This window comes from Vulpes vulpes, chromosome 9 (genome assembly GCF_048418805.1).
Source record: "Vulpes vulpes isolate BD-2025 chromosome 9, VulVul3, whole genome shotgun sequence".
In the NCBI taxonomy this organism is placed as follows: domain Eukaryota; kingdom Metazoa; phylum Chordata; class Mammalia; order Carnivora; family Canidae; genus Vulpes; species Vulpes vulpes.
The window spans coordinates 44,733,160-44,748,159 of record NC_132788.1 but is presented as its reverse complement, the minus strand read 5'-3'; the positions used below and the strand labels follow the sequence as shown (position 1 = coordinate 44,748,159).

General features: G+C 37.9%; 2 protein-coding genes across 14 annotated transcripts in view; one reads left to right on the top strand and one right to left on the bottom strand.

Annotated features, from left to right (window-relative positions):
* Positions 1-15,000, bottom strand: part of FRY (FRY microtubule binding protein) — a 428,782-nt gene that overhangs the window by 36,912 nt on the left and 376,870 nt on the right. For all 9 annotated transcript variants that reach the window (XM_072719962.1, XM_025996751.2, XM_025996753.2 and 6 more), the window contains 4 exons: positions 14,108-14,182; positions 7,976-8,146; positions 2,085-2,285; positions 1,385-1,546 (listed from right to left, as the gene is read on the bottom strand). In XM_072719962.1, the coding sequence (XP_072576063.1) occupies positions 1,385-1,546; positions 2,085-2,285; positions 7,976-8,146; positions 14,108-14,182 (609 nt within the window). The remainder of the gene's footprint in view (positions 1-1,384; positions 1,547-2,084; positions 2,286-7,975; positions 8,147-14,107; positions 14,183-15,000) is intronic.
* ZAR1L (zygote arrest 1 like) overlaps positions 1-15,000 on the top strand; it is a 156,063-nt gene that overhangs the window by 73,326 nt on the left and 67,737 nt on the right. The gene's annotated exons all lie outside the window — the stretch shown is intronic.

Here is a 15,000-nt window from a genome sequence, read left to right as displayed (position 1 = left end):
TTTCCTTGATCAAGTTAGATGATTTCTGTGTGAGTTTATAAATATATTACCACTCAGGCAGTGCTTTCTATTGGAAATCTACGTAGTTTAGCAACCAAAATAGAAAAATTGAGAAAATGGCTATTCTAAGGCTGAGAAATATCAAAATATCAAATGCTAATAACTGCACATTTATGTCCTTTCCATGAAATTTAATTTCTTAATCTTAGGATTCTGGCATTTTAATCTCAGACAAGTTTTCTCTCTGGACCTTTTTTGGCTAAAAAAAAAAAAGGACTGTGCTGACTCTCAGAATCCTGACTGTATTCCTTTTGCACTGAGGTTCTCTTAGAAATAATTCCTCAAGCATCAAAATTTTTAAGTGATTGTGATTCGGTTGGCTGTCCTTTGTTTAAAGTGACATAGATTTCCCTGGACCTCAGATTTGTTTTAAGTGCACTGTAAAAGAACACACAACAGCCAGTATATATTTTTCTCATTAGAAATATCAGAAAGAATATGCTTTTATACATGTAAAGAATTATAACTTTCTCTTTCAAACTTGTACTACCATAAGCAAACTCAGGATAAAGGACACCTACTACCAACAGCAGTAGGTTATTTTGGTATTTGTAATATAAGAAAATAAAATTCTATATTAATGGCATATATGTGGGCACTTATTTGAACACAGTGTGAAAGTGGATAGTTGTATGGTTAGGATAGTATAGGGAAATTTTGACAAGATTGACTTTAAATGAAATATACATTGTTAGCTTTTTAAATATCTAATCTTTTAAATAAGAAAATTATATACATTACTTACTTTTCTCCTCAGTCTGGCTAGAACAGTTTTGTTTAAATCTGGCATAATATTGTGATTAACACTGAAAATTCCAATAGTATCCCAAAAGGCCAGAATGGAATCAATGTACAAATTGTATAACTGGTTCCTACATAGGAAAAAATTTCCCCAAATACATGCAGACACCCACACCTCACTTAGCATATTGTTTTATAAAAGTCATGACAAAGAACAGCAGTTACCAAGTCACAGCGATCTCAGACCTACACCGATTTGTTTTGCCATTAATCAGCAGTGTTCCTGCTCTATGGAAAACACAAAATGTCTCATTTGACTGAGACCTGAAATCAAATCTCTTTCAACCAACAAGAAGATGGCTGCTCATTTGTAAGGGTAAAACAACTTTCAGGACATAGACTCAGGTGCACAAATTCAATGATTTCAAAAAATTAAAAAAGGAAAAAGATAAAGATAGTCCCTCCACTTACAGCCCCCTAAGATGTCTTAGAAAATTGGAAGTACTATTTTCTTTAAGAAAACTAAAACCACACACACACAAAAAAAAGAAAACTAAAACCACAATTTCCCAAATCTCTTCACCTTTGAGCCCTCAGAAATCTGCAGATTATTCATATCAGACAAAGATGCATCAAAACTAGCCATTCTGGTGTTGAATGAATGAGGGTCAGCAGGGGTCATGTCACAGGCTGTGGTGAGCGATTCCATGGGATTGGTCTCCTCGGAAGGGGAACGAGTCATGATCTGGAGAGAAAGCAAAGCAAATGACACTGTAGAGTTTCTTTAAAGGCTCAAATTATTCTTTACGTAAGAGTACAAACCATTGTCTGAGTTTGTTGTTGGTTGATATTATTTAACGTGCGTATTTCACTCTGGCTAGAACAGCAGCTAGCATAGGGCATTAGGGCGCAGAACGCTAATAAAACATGAACACTCATTTTTGCAGATAACCACATCCAAATGTTCGTTATATTTCCTAAAGCTTCAGATGTCTCAGGAATTTTTTTTTTAAAGATTCTAGCCTAGTAAAAGTTATTTGAGGAAAGTCCAGTCCTTAACAGATTTGATGGTGTTCAAGGCTTCTAAAAAAAACCCCAGTATTTGGGTCCATTTGCAACCTATAGACAAGAGGCTTGTTACAATCAGTTAGACACCACCTAACATTTCAGATTTTAGGTTAGCAGCTATGCAAAGTTTCTCTAGCAGGAACTGGAAACCATGCTATTGCTTCAATTACAAAAATAAATCTCCTGTTTCTCATGGTGGGAAGGTTCCTACTTACTAGGTCGGAGTGCTCCAGGATCTGGCTGGTTGTGAGGTCCTCCTCTTCAGAGGATTCATCGGAATCCTCATGGTTCATTTTATTGAGGCTGGGAGACCTTCCTGAAAGTTGGCGCTCCTCCAGAAGCTGCATGTCACACTTGTCCAAACTATCCAGAGAACGCCTGCGCACTCCCCAGTTGAAATTGTCCATACTCTCACCCTGAAATCACACCATCAGCTGGTTTTTATGCCAGAATCTTCCTGCGCTCACACCTTCACACATTCAATTAGTCATAACTTAGAAATAAATGCTTTCATTATGAACTCTCAAGCTCTCATCTACTTTGGTTCCAAACATTTTGTTTACATGATATGACAGGTAGTAAAGCATACTATTTTCACCTAAATGCATATTAAATCGTAGGTAGAAGTGATTACACACTTTTCTTGGGTCTGGTGGGTGATATCATGTTTCTTAAAAGGTGACTTTGGTACACTCTATAAGTATCTAAAAATCTGTAAGAAAGAGACCATTAATATTAAAACAATCTCAAAAGAGGTGTGCCCCTCCCCAGCCCGTTTAGTACTGTTTTTGGAAGGAGAAAAGTAGGAGCTATGCTGTAGCACATTCCACATCCTTTGGGTATTAAGTAGAAGAGCATTAGGTAAACATTCCAGCCTGTTCCTGCTACAGCGGTTTTCGCAGATCAAATGCAGAGTTAAAAGAATATTTGATAGCAGCTGGGCAAAGTCTGACGGATCATGCACTATGCAGAGGCCAGAGCAGCATGGCTTAACTTTTGCTTTAGACTCATCTTTAAATAATTGTCCCAACATAGAAAATAGTTGCTTTCCTGGACCTGCAATGATTCATTTGGTACCAAACCCTATCACTGACTTGAACTTTTAATTTACAGAGAACTGTGCTAAGTGGCAATGCAAGTGTTAAGTTGTATCTCAGACTTTCTCTATAGACCATCTCACATTAAGTGTATTTTTCCAGCACAAAAACCTTTCCTAGAAAGTAATTTGGGTTTTATTTTACTCTCTGTTAAAACAGGAATAAGGAAGAGAAATAATATCCAGCTTCTTGATAAGCAAGTTTTAACCTATATAAATAGGTAATTTGAACAAAATCTAGCCCAGATCCTTTCATTTAGAAGTCACTTGAAACACTGTCTGAAGGTTTGTTTGCTGAAACAAACAAACAAACAAACAAACAAACAAACAAACACCTTATTCTGTTGAGAACTCAGTAAGTAGATCTCTCATATAATGGATGCTTAGCTTTTCTGAAGTCTTTTTTGGCTACTCATGGTAGAAGGCAATAGGTAAGAACCTAAACACATTCTGGATCTGATACAAAGGTTACTGTCATTATTTATCCCCATGTATGATGTTTATGATTGTTTTTTGGACTATTTGATTATAAAGAGTAACTGTATCTGCTGTTTTATCTGTATCTATACCTTTATCTGCATCTGCTATGATAAATTGTCATCAAATATTTTATTTCCTAGTAGGAAAGGTTAATTGTTGTGTTGGCATTTTAAAATAGCTATTTCAGTGAAAAAAAAAAAGGGTGGAAGAGGCAAGAGTTCTGGAAAGAAAAAGAAAATGCAATGTGTAAAGAAGTGAAAAAGATCAAAAGAATAAGAACAGAGAAAAAGAAAAATGTGCACATTGCTGGAAGAAATATATAAATAAAGATTTAAAACATAAATCCTAAAGCTGATTCTCTTGCACCAAATTAGTGAATGGGTTGGATTAACTATCTTAGGCAAAAATTCTGGAAGTCTCGCACGCTGTACCCGAGACAGAACCATGAGCTTACAGAGAAATATAGGTGTCTAGGGTCAGAGAATGCTACACTGGGCACGGACAGCTGCTCCTACTGATACAACTACACCTCTGATGAAGACCTGAATGAACCAGGCATGAGAACTAGGGTCAAGGGAAGGCTGCTCCTACAGGAAAAATATCTGGATGTCTTTCTAGAGGATTCAGTAGCTCCATCAGAGGCAAGGTGTTGAAACTGTTTTCCTGGTGGTGGCTGAAGAATTGAGATGCAGTAGTGCTATAGTCTAGCTCAAGTTCAAGTGTCTGGTTATTAAAAGTCAATAGTGCTACGGTCTAGCTCAAGTTCACATGTGTGGTTATTAAAAGTCAACCTATAAGGTTAAAAGCCAAAACAGTGTTTTATTGATTATGTCGGATTTTCTATGTGTGAGAAATTTAGGAGATGGCTAATTATTCAAGACAGTCTGCATCTGTCAGTTATCAAACTTAAATAACTACTCAGGATTTATATTGAGATGAGAAAATATTAGTGATTGAACATTCTAGAGATGTTGGAAATAATATTTGAAATAATTTTTTCCATACTAGAATTCTGTTAAGTAAGTATTGTTGAAAGAACATAGGTATACCGTGACAAAATATATTTTCTCAAATATACACTTTCTCAGAGTAAGTCTGACATGACAGAAGTAAAGTAGGGTGATCTTAGTTTCCCCGTGATGGTCCTGGTTTGTGCCTGTTGTCTGGATGCAATTATTATTAGCACCCCCCTTTTACTTGAGAAATGGTCTCATTTGGATGAAACCTTATATAGTCGCCAGTGATAGCTCCTAATGCCTGGAAAGGATCTGATTGCAAGTATTTGTGGTATATTGTTAGATGCATCTTGTTGACTTCCCCTTTAATACAACACAACCAAACCAGTTGTATAGTTGCCTTCCCAGAAATTGTAGGGTTTCCACAGATCATATTTAAAACTTCACTTTCTCTCAAGAGATAGACTTATGCAACTTTTAGCCTAGGTGTATCGAGATTTTAAAACTATCTTGTATTTATAGTTTAGAAATTATTTTCCATACTGGCATAACAAAGAAAAATACTTCAGGTATCACACACACCTCAACGTAAATATGCACGCAAATAGGCATACATAATGCTAGAAGGGAGGAAAAAAGCAATTATGTTATAAATCCGCAATGATGCAAAACATCTACTTAGCGTATCTGAGTTAAAGATAGCATCATCTTACCTGAAGTTCCTTGGAAGCAGAATGAATGGACAGAAAAACAAATAAGAGGTCTATTTAAAATGATTATATTAAAGACACTCAAGTGCATTTATCTTAGTTTTAACACAATAGCAATAAACAGGGCTGACAATATAGCTTCCAGTAGATGCAATTAAAAAGGAAAAAGGTAAAGATCTACACAAACCCCCAAAGAGAGAAATCAGCACCAAACACCAGAAATTCCAATCCTCTTAGGGGTGGATAGTGTAACTGGGGTAAGAAATCATAAATACAATTTCTGAAATAGCTTGCCACTTCAGTGACTGGCAACTTGTGCTCAACACTTTTTTTTTTTGAGGTGAATGCTTACATTTTTATTTGTGAGAAAATGAATGATGGTCATCAACTGGGAAAAAAAAAGGTGGCATCACCTGATTCATCTCACAAGGCTAAAGTGTTTGTGGTCATGATGTGTTCACTGCTGATGTGCAATTAATAGCAAGGACACGGCATCTTTTAAAGATTCTGAAAGGTTCTAAGGCAGACCATTTACAGATACGAGTCAACAAATTATGAGACTATTTAATGAAAAGAAATAGACATAAAAAACTCGTCTTTTCTGATAATTGTTTTACTCTAGACTCCAGATATGCTTGGCTTTCTCAGAATGAGAACATGCTGAAATTATTCACCAATGATGGTACAAAGGAACACCTGCTATGTGCCTGACACTATGTTAGAAGCTTTAATCCCCCCCATTAACCTCATAGGCAGCTATCCTACCCATTTAATAGATGAGGGAGCCAAGAGAAATTGCACTCACGTTTAAGGGTATGAAGTGAGGTCAGTGGCAGAGTTGAAATTCCAACTTGGACCTGCCTAAACCTAAAGCTCTAGCATTTTTATTCCACCACTCTGTAAACTTGCTAGAAGCCCTTATTATAATCTTATTGAGAAGAAGCAAAACATTCTCATATAGTTCATTTTATCTGGGTGAAATATATATTTTCACACTCTTAAGTTCCTTATAAAATCTTGATCCTGTAAGATAAAATAATCACTATGCTTTTGTAATTCATGCCTGCTAGGATAATAATAGAACACTAGAAGGAAGATGAAATATTCCTTATTTATTGTCTCTGAAAAACATTAGTATAATATTTATTTTCAAATGAGAAGCACCTCAGATTTTCCTTCCTTTATTTTAACATAAATCAAATTTGTTAGTTCTGAAATTGTGTCTGATTTCTTTAGTTTATATCACTTCTGCTAGGTCACATCCCATAATACATTTTTTTTTCCTTTTGGCTGAGACTGGAAAATGATGCCCCTCTTTTTTTCATCAAGTTTTTCCCTCATTACTTTAACTTCTAGAGTAAAGAGGTAAGTTTGAATTCTAGCCTAGGAACAAAGATTACGTTGGCGGCCCAAATCAGGGAAGTAATCTTCTGACATTCCATTTAGCTCTGGCTCAGAGACATTTTGAAAGTATTCTAAATGGTTGAATTTTGATTTAGACTTTTAAAAACAATCCTCACCATATTCAGTGATTAATTTTGTTATCACTTATTAAAGTTAACAGAAAAGTCTGCCATACTTTTTACAGGTTCTAGAATAATTCAAGGTGAAAAGCTGACATTTGTTTTAAAGATGCTTTACAGTCAGTGCCTTTATACTCTTTCAGGACTGGGTCTGCTAAACTTGTTTTCTACAGAAAGAACAGGTAAAGAAAACATTCTTCATTCTGAGGACATAATTCTCCCCAGATATCCAGGGTAGGCCATGGCTGAAAGGAACAAAAGCAGATCACTTCTTGGCCTTATCTCAACATAAGAGGATTGGTCTGCAATCATATCCTTTTAGGGAAGGTAAGCAGTGGAAGCACCATTTCTCACAAGTTTATAGTTAGTCAGGAGGCGCCTACCCATCATGGGATCCAATAAACTTTGAATATGGGCCTCCATTTTAACTGTAAGACCGACAGAAAGCCCTTTCTTTGGGAAAATCAGTGCGTTTAGTTAAATGTGAAGCAACACCAGAGCCAGCTCAGTACCAGGCATTTTGACATATGGCAGTCTCCCAGTGGTCAATTTTGTTTTCCTCCATGGGGAGACTATCTACTATCCTACTTCTTGGCCCCAGCTGGAACATGCCCCTGAGCTACTGAAATGAGAGGGTCAGAATGATGCCCCTCCTTCTAATTCCAGTTTTCAGAAGCATGATTAATAACTGAAAGCATCCTATTTACCATAATTATCATTCAAATCCATGAATCTGCATTTGCCAGTTGAGACATGAATTCAGCTGCTCCAGGTGTCTAGGAACCCTAGCTACCAACCCAGAGCAGAGCACGGAGCTCTCCTGGGTCTTATGTCTTGTTTTCAAGTTGTAATGATTTCATTAAACATCACAAAAATGCTGAAGCCCTTAGGCTCCTGTCTCATGTTGGAGCAGGCAAGCTCTGAAGTAATCAAATTAGAGTAATTTTGCTTTTAAAATAATTAGATGCTTAGCATATTTTACCCAGATACCTGAGAACAGGCTCAGAACATGACTGTTTTTGTGATTTTTTTTTTTAAGTTCACCTTTGGACTGCACATAACACACACACACATACACACAGTCTTTGTGTGGTCATTAAATGTCAGATCTTTGCCATTTGGAAATAACTTGGCAGCTTATGCTGTGGACTCAGACAGGAAGGGTGTGGTAACTTTTGCCCAAGTTAAGCTGCTGTACTTTGAATAAGTTGATTCAAAATAAAGTTTACAGCTTTCCAATTAAAGACTTAAAAAACCTCATTATTTAGCGGGTAAAAAGAAACCATTTTCGTTAGTCAAGGAAAGGCTGAGTGGGTTATTTTTACAGAGAATAGACTGTACCTCTCCATCCTCCAGCTCCACATCTAGGAAATCGAAGTCTCTAAAGACTCTAAACTGCTGCTCGCTGTTTGTGTCATCCATGTTCTCTTGCTCTCGGGCGCCGTCCTCAGAAGACACCAAGCTCGTCTGGTGCTCAAGTAGATCCAAGTCCCCACACGATGAAAAAATCACCTACAAATCACAAGAGTCCTCTCCTGAGAGACCAGTCTCCCTCTGGTTGTTTGTGCAACAGAAACTGTAATTGGCTCTTCATGGACCTCTATTTCCAGTACACACCTAATTCCTTAAGTGGGTATTTTTAGAATGTTCTTTTATTATTTATGTTGGACAGGTGCCTTCAAATTAAACTCATTGCAAAGATGCAAGTTCACGCAGGAGTCGAGTCACATTGCTGCTGCTTAATGGATGAATACTGGATCCCACCTGGGTGTGTGTTTGTGTGTGTGAGTGTGACAACTGAGTGTGTGTTCACAGACCAACTAGGACAGCCAAGAAATTTTCCACTGTTTCCGAACTGAGGTTAGAAATTGTACACATGCACATATATTTCACAAACATACTGTCACATAATACTTTAAAGGCTCCCAATACCAAGATATGTTATTGTAGAATGACTTGTGAGGGCAAAGGATTTAACCATTTCAGAGATAAACCAGGAAATGCTGAAGAATAAGAAACATAAGCCAAAAAGTATAGTCCTTGCTCATTTGAATTAGACAAGTGTCTGAGCAGCTATGCTTGTAATTTATATTTAAATTCCTTTCCTGTTGATATAAACAGAACAAAACATTTTTTTTCCTATTGAGATCTTTTACATGTTAATCTTTCAACCTCTCTTCTGTATTTAGGTTCTTTCCACTGGGACATTTTAGCAGAACTTTCTAGAAATGAACTGCAAATGAACCTAAATGTTTTGCTATCCAGGCTCTCCTGCACACAGACTGATATATTTTTTTAATAAATTTATTTCTTATTGGTGTTCAATTTACCAACATACAGAATAACACCCAGTGCTCATCCCATTAAGTGCCCCCTCAGTGCCTGCCACCCATTCACCCTCAACCCCTGCCCTCCTCCCCTTCCACCACCCCTAGTTCGTTTCCCAGAGTTGGGAGTCTTTATGTTCTGTCTCCCTTTCTGATATTTCCCACACATTTCTTCTCCCTTCCCTTATATTCCCTTTCACTATTATTTATATTCCCCAAATGAATGAGAACATACACTGTTTGTCCTTTTCTGATTGACTTACTTCACTCAGCATAATACCCTCCAGTTCCATCCACGTTGAAGCAAATGGTGGGTATTTGTCATTTCTAATGGCTGAGCAATATTCCATTGTATACATAAACCACATCTTTTTCATCCATTCATCTTTCGATGGACACCGAGGCTCCTTCCACAGTTTGCCTATTGTGGACATTGCTGCTAGAAACATCGGGGTGCAGGTGTCCCGGCGTTTCATTGCATCTGAATCTTTGGGGTAAATCCCCAACAGTGCAATTGCCGGGTCGTAGGGCAGGTCTATTTTTAACTCTTTGAGGAACCTCCACACAGTTTTCCAGAGTGGCTGCAGCAGGTCACATTCCCACCAACAGTGTAAGAGGGTTCCCTTTTCTCTGCATCATCTCCAACATTTGTGGTTTCCTGCCTTGTTAATGTTCCCCATTCTCACTGGTGTGAGGTGGGATCTCATTGTGGTTTTGATTTGATTTGCCCTGATGGCAAGTGATGCAGAGCATTTTCTCATGTGCTTGTTGGCCATGTCTATGTCTTCCTCTGTGAGATTTCTCTTCATGTCTTTTGCCCATTTCATGATTGGATTGTTTGTTTCTTTACTGTTGAGTTTAATAAGTTCTTTATAGATCTTGGAAACTAGCCCTTTATCTGATACGTCATTTGCAAATATCTTCTCCCATTCTGTAGGTTGTCTTTTAGTTTTGTTGACTGTATCCTTTGCTGTGCAAAAGCTTCTTATCTTGATGAAGTCCCAATAGTTCATTTTTGCTTTTGTTTCTTTTGCCTTCATGGATGTATCTTGCAAGAAGTTACTGTGGCCAAGTTCAAAAAGGGTGTTGCCTGTGTTCTCCTCTAGGATTTTGATGGAATCTTGTCTCACATTTAGATCTCTCATCCATTTTGAGTTTATCTTTGTGTTTGGTGAAAGAGAGTGGTCTAGTTTCATTCTTCTGCATGTGGATGTCCAATTTTCCCAACACCATTTATTGAAGAGACTGTCTTTCTTCCAATGGATAGTCTTTCCTCCTTTATCGAATATTAGTTGACCATAAAGTTCAGGGTCCACTTCTGGGTTCTCTATTCTGTTCCATTGATCTATGTGTCTGTTTTTGTGCCAGTACCACACTGTCTTGATGACCACAGCTTTGTAGTACAACCTGAAATCTGGCATTGTGATGCCCCCAGCTATGGTTTTCTTTTTTAAAATTCCCCTGACTATTCGGGGTCTTTTCTGATTCCAAACAAATCTTAAAATAATTTGTTCTAACTCTCTGAAGAAAGTCCATGGTATTTTGATAGGGATTGCATTAACCTGTAAATTGCCCTGGGTAACATGGACATTTTCACAATATTAATTCTGCCAATCCATGAGCATGGAATATTTTTCCATCTCTTTGTGTCTTCCTCAATTTCTTTCAGAAGTGTTCTATAGTTTTTAGGGTATAGATCCTTTACCTCTTTGGTTAGGTTTATTCCTAGGTATCTTATGCTTTTGGGTGCAATTGTAAATGGGATTGACTCCTTAATTTCTCTTTCTTCAGTCTCATTGTTAGTGTATAGAAATGCCACTGATTTCTGGGCATTGATTTTGTATCCTGCCACGCTACCAAATTGCTGTATGAGTTCTAGCAATCTTGGGGTGGAGGCTTTTGGGTTTTCTATGTAGAGTATCATGTCATCAGCGAAGAGGGAGAGTTTGACTTCTTTGCCAATTTGAATGCCTTTAATGTCTTTTTGTTGTCTGATTGCTGAGGCTGGGACTTCCAGTACTATGTTCAATAGCAGTAGTGAGAGTGGACATCCCTGTCTTGTTCCTGATCTTAGGGGAAAGGCTCCCAGTGCTTCCCCATTGAGAATGATATTTGCTGTGGGCTTTCGTAGATGGCTTTTAAGATGTCGAAGAATGTTCCCTCTATCCCTACACTCTGAAGAGTTTTGATCAGGAATGGATGCTGTGTTTTTTCAAATGCTTTCTCTGCATCTAATGAGAGGATCATATGGTTCTTGGTTTTTCTCTTGCTGATATGATGAATCACGTTGATTGTTTTACGAGTGTTGAACCAGCCTTGTGTCCCGGGGATAAATCCTACTTGGTCATGGTGAATAATTTTCTTAATGTACTGTTGGATCCTATTGGCTAGTATCTTGTTGAGAATTTTTGCATCCATGTTCATCAGGGATATTGGTCTGTAATTCTCCTTTTTGGTGGGGTCTTTGTCTGGTTTTGGAATTAAGGTGATGCTGGCCTCATAGAACGAATTTGGAAGTACTCCATCTCTTTCTATCTTTCCAAACAGCTTCAGGAGAATAGGTATGATTTCTTCTTTAAACGTTTGATAGAATTCCCCAGAAGCCATCTGGCCCTGGACTTTTGTTATCTTGGGAGGTTTTTGATGACTGCTTCAGTTTCCTCCCTGCTTATTGGCCTGGTCAGGTTTTCTATTTCTTCCTGTTCCAGTTTTGGTAGTTTGTGGCTTTCCAAGAATGCGTCCATTTCTTCTAGATTGCCTAATTTATTGGCGTATAGCTGTTCATAATATGTTTTTAAAATCGTTTGTATTTCCTTGGTGTTGGTAGTGGAATCTCCTTTCTCATTCATGATTTTATTAATTTGAGTCTTCTCTCTCTTCTTTTTAATAAGGCTGGCTAATGGTTTATCTATCTTATTAATTCTTTCAAAGAACCGACTCCTGGTTCTGTTGATCTGTTCCACAGTTCTTCTGGTCTCGATTTCATTGAGTTCTGCTCGAATCTCTATTAACTCTCTTCTTCTGCTGGGTGTAGGGTCCATCTGCTGTTTTTTCTCTAGCTCCTTTATGTGTAAGGTGAGCTTTTGTATTTGTGTTCTTTCCAGTTTTTGAATGGATGCTTGTATTGCGATGTATTTCCCCCTAGGACTGCTTTTGCTGCATCCCAAAGATTTTGAATGGTTGTATCTTCATTCTCATTAGTTTCCATGAATCTTTTTAATTCTTCCTTAATTTCCTGGTTGATCCTTTCATCTTTTAGCAGGATGGTCCTTAACCTCCACGTGTTTGAGGTCCTTCCAAACTTCTTGTTGTGATTTAGTTCTAATTTCAAGGCATTGTGGTCTGAGAATATGCAGGGGACGATCCCAATCTTTTGGTATCAGTTCAGACCCGATTTGTGACCCAGTATGTGGTCTATTCCACACAGACTGATATTAAATAAAGTGACCAATATGATTTTCTTAACCATTATATTGTCTGGTCTTCCTTGAAAAGTAGGCAAATCATTTATATGCATTTAATATAACAAGTGTCTCTCAAAAGTAAAAAAGAATGAATAGGTTTTATTTTTATTTTTTTAAAAGATTTTATTCATTCATTCATTCATTCATCCATTCATTCATTCATGAGAGACACAGAGAGAGAGGGACAGACATAGGCAGAGGGAGAAGCAGGCTCCCAGTGGGGAGCCCAATGCGGGACTCGATTCCAGGACATGGGGACCATGACCTGAGCTGAAGGCAGATGCTCAACCACTGTGCCCCCAGGCATCCTGAATAGGTTTTAAGTATACTTTTTTTCTTCCAGTGTTTGAGAATAGTCCTGTGATTTGCATTACATTCTCATAAAATGGTCCATGACACACAGTTTGCACAGGGATTGCATATGGCTCTATGAGGGGAACGGCACCGAGGGCCAGGCAGGTAGTTCATAGGAGATGGGGCTAGAATTCGGATTTCCTCAGTTGGAGGCTCCTTCTCCCAGTCAGTGCTGTGTCTCCTATCTGTAACATGCTCCAGATAAACATTTGTAGCTAGAAGAGCCTCAGCACAGAAAGCAGGCAGTTTGGATCTGAGCAGGAAGTACCAGCCAGAATGGCAGTAGGAGATGGCCCTCTCTGGAAAGCTGCCCTGCAGAGGCAAAGTGCCCTTGTTCCCCTTTCTCCCTCTGCCCCTGCTACTATTGCCTTGTTCCCTCCCCGCTATGTAATGTTGTGGGAGCAGTAACAAACCTTAACTGATCAATAACATGAAAAAGGTGACTTCAGTGGAAGCCGAGCTCAGCTGCTGGCTGGCTGGGGCACATTTCCCCAACGATATGAAACACTAATCTGCACTTGAGTGAATATATATGAGCCTCTAACATTTCACCTGTTCATGAATTACACTAGTAGATTCATTTTGAGATTGGAAAGACAGCTTCCCAGAACAACTCTTTGCTAATTCTTACTCGATTTGGGAAATTATTTAGTTTGCTATTTACTTTTTGTTGGTAACAAAGACGCAAAGACGCTGAGATATAGACAAAATAAAAATACCCCGTGAAACCAGACCCTGAGATTTTTTTTCCTTTTGCTACAACAGACTCCCAGACAACTTGAATTTTCTAAATTATTTAAAAGCTTCAGAAGCTAAATTCTAATACTGTGATTATTCATTTATTCCAAAGCCCAATGGCATGTTGTTGTTTTAACTGTAACACCAGTGGATGTTTAAAAGAGAAAAACCCCATAATGATATATCATTATTTCCATCCCTATTGTGCATAAGTAAAACAATGACATCACAGGAAGAGGTATGCATACACAGAGCAAAATTACACTGCAAAGGAATGTATATTAAATATGGTAGTGCAGGAGAGAATGATGTATACATATTTTAAGGATGTCTGGGCATATTTATAAAAAATTCAAGAAATTTTAAACAAGGAAAATAACTATTTGCAGAAACTAGAGCAACAAAATCATTCATTGTTTCTGAACTAAAGGATGTTAAAAAGCATAGGGTGGAGAGAAATAATGTATGGGTTTGATCTAGATGGTGGATATCATACCTATAATTCATTGCAGACTTCTTTAAAGCTAAAAGAGATCAAAGGTAAAAAAAGATATGGTACCAACATAAACATGATACATGACAGAACTTACTGATGGATTTTTGCTTAATCCTACTTCTTGGCCACACAGAGAAAGGACGTGCACCAACTTCTCTTTTGTCCTCTTCTGGAAAAGAGACACACAAACACATTTTAATCACGGGGTCCTGTGATCAAATCTGCTCCAATACTGTAAGCGATTAGCCACATAGGACTATGGTCCCTGGAATGTGGCCAGTGAGAACTGAGATGTAAAATACACAGAGACTTGGTATGAAAAAGGAATGCAAAATATCTCATTAATAATTTCAAGATATTGGCTGCACATGGAAATAATATGAAATATATTAGTTAAATAAAATGTTATTAAAATGATTTTTACCTGTTTCTTTTTAATTTTTTTAAAGTGACCATTAGAAAGTTTAAAATGAGGCACACTTTGTGTTTCTACTGGACAGTGTTGATCTAAGCTTTCCCAGGGAAAGGGGTGAAAATCAGCCCCTGGGTTCTTCAGCAGATACTCATGACTCCCCTTGATAATCTTTTCTTGTCTGTTACAACTTTCAGCATTAGAAATGCTTTCCTCATACCTACATTAAATCTACTATGTTCTAACACAAATCTATTTTCCTCAGACTGTCCATGGACACCATGAATGGAGTGTGTGCCTAGGAGACAGCAGTCAGAAGGGCTACTGGAAAGCAAAGCATTTGTACATCTTAGACTAAGCGCAGGCCTCCCAAATGTCCATTCATGGAGCAGCAGGTAGATCTGACTACTTCTACCCTCTTTTTTCTTCCTGACTCCTTAGCACATTTGCTAATCTCTTCCCTCCTTCCTTCCCTCTCCATCAATGTAAGAATTTAGACAATTTTACTAGTTGAAAAAGCAGTGTGGCTTGAGGAAGCAACTGTAAAGGCAGATTCTGTATTCTTGTACAGCCCT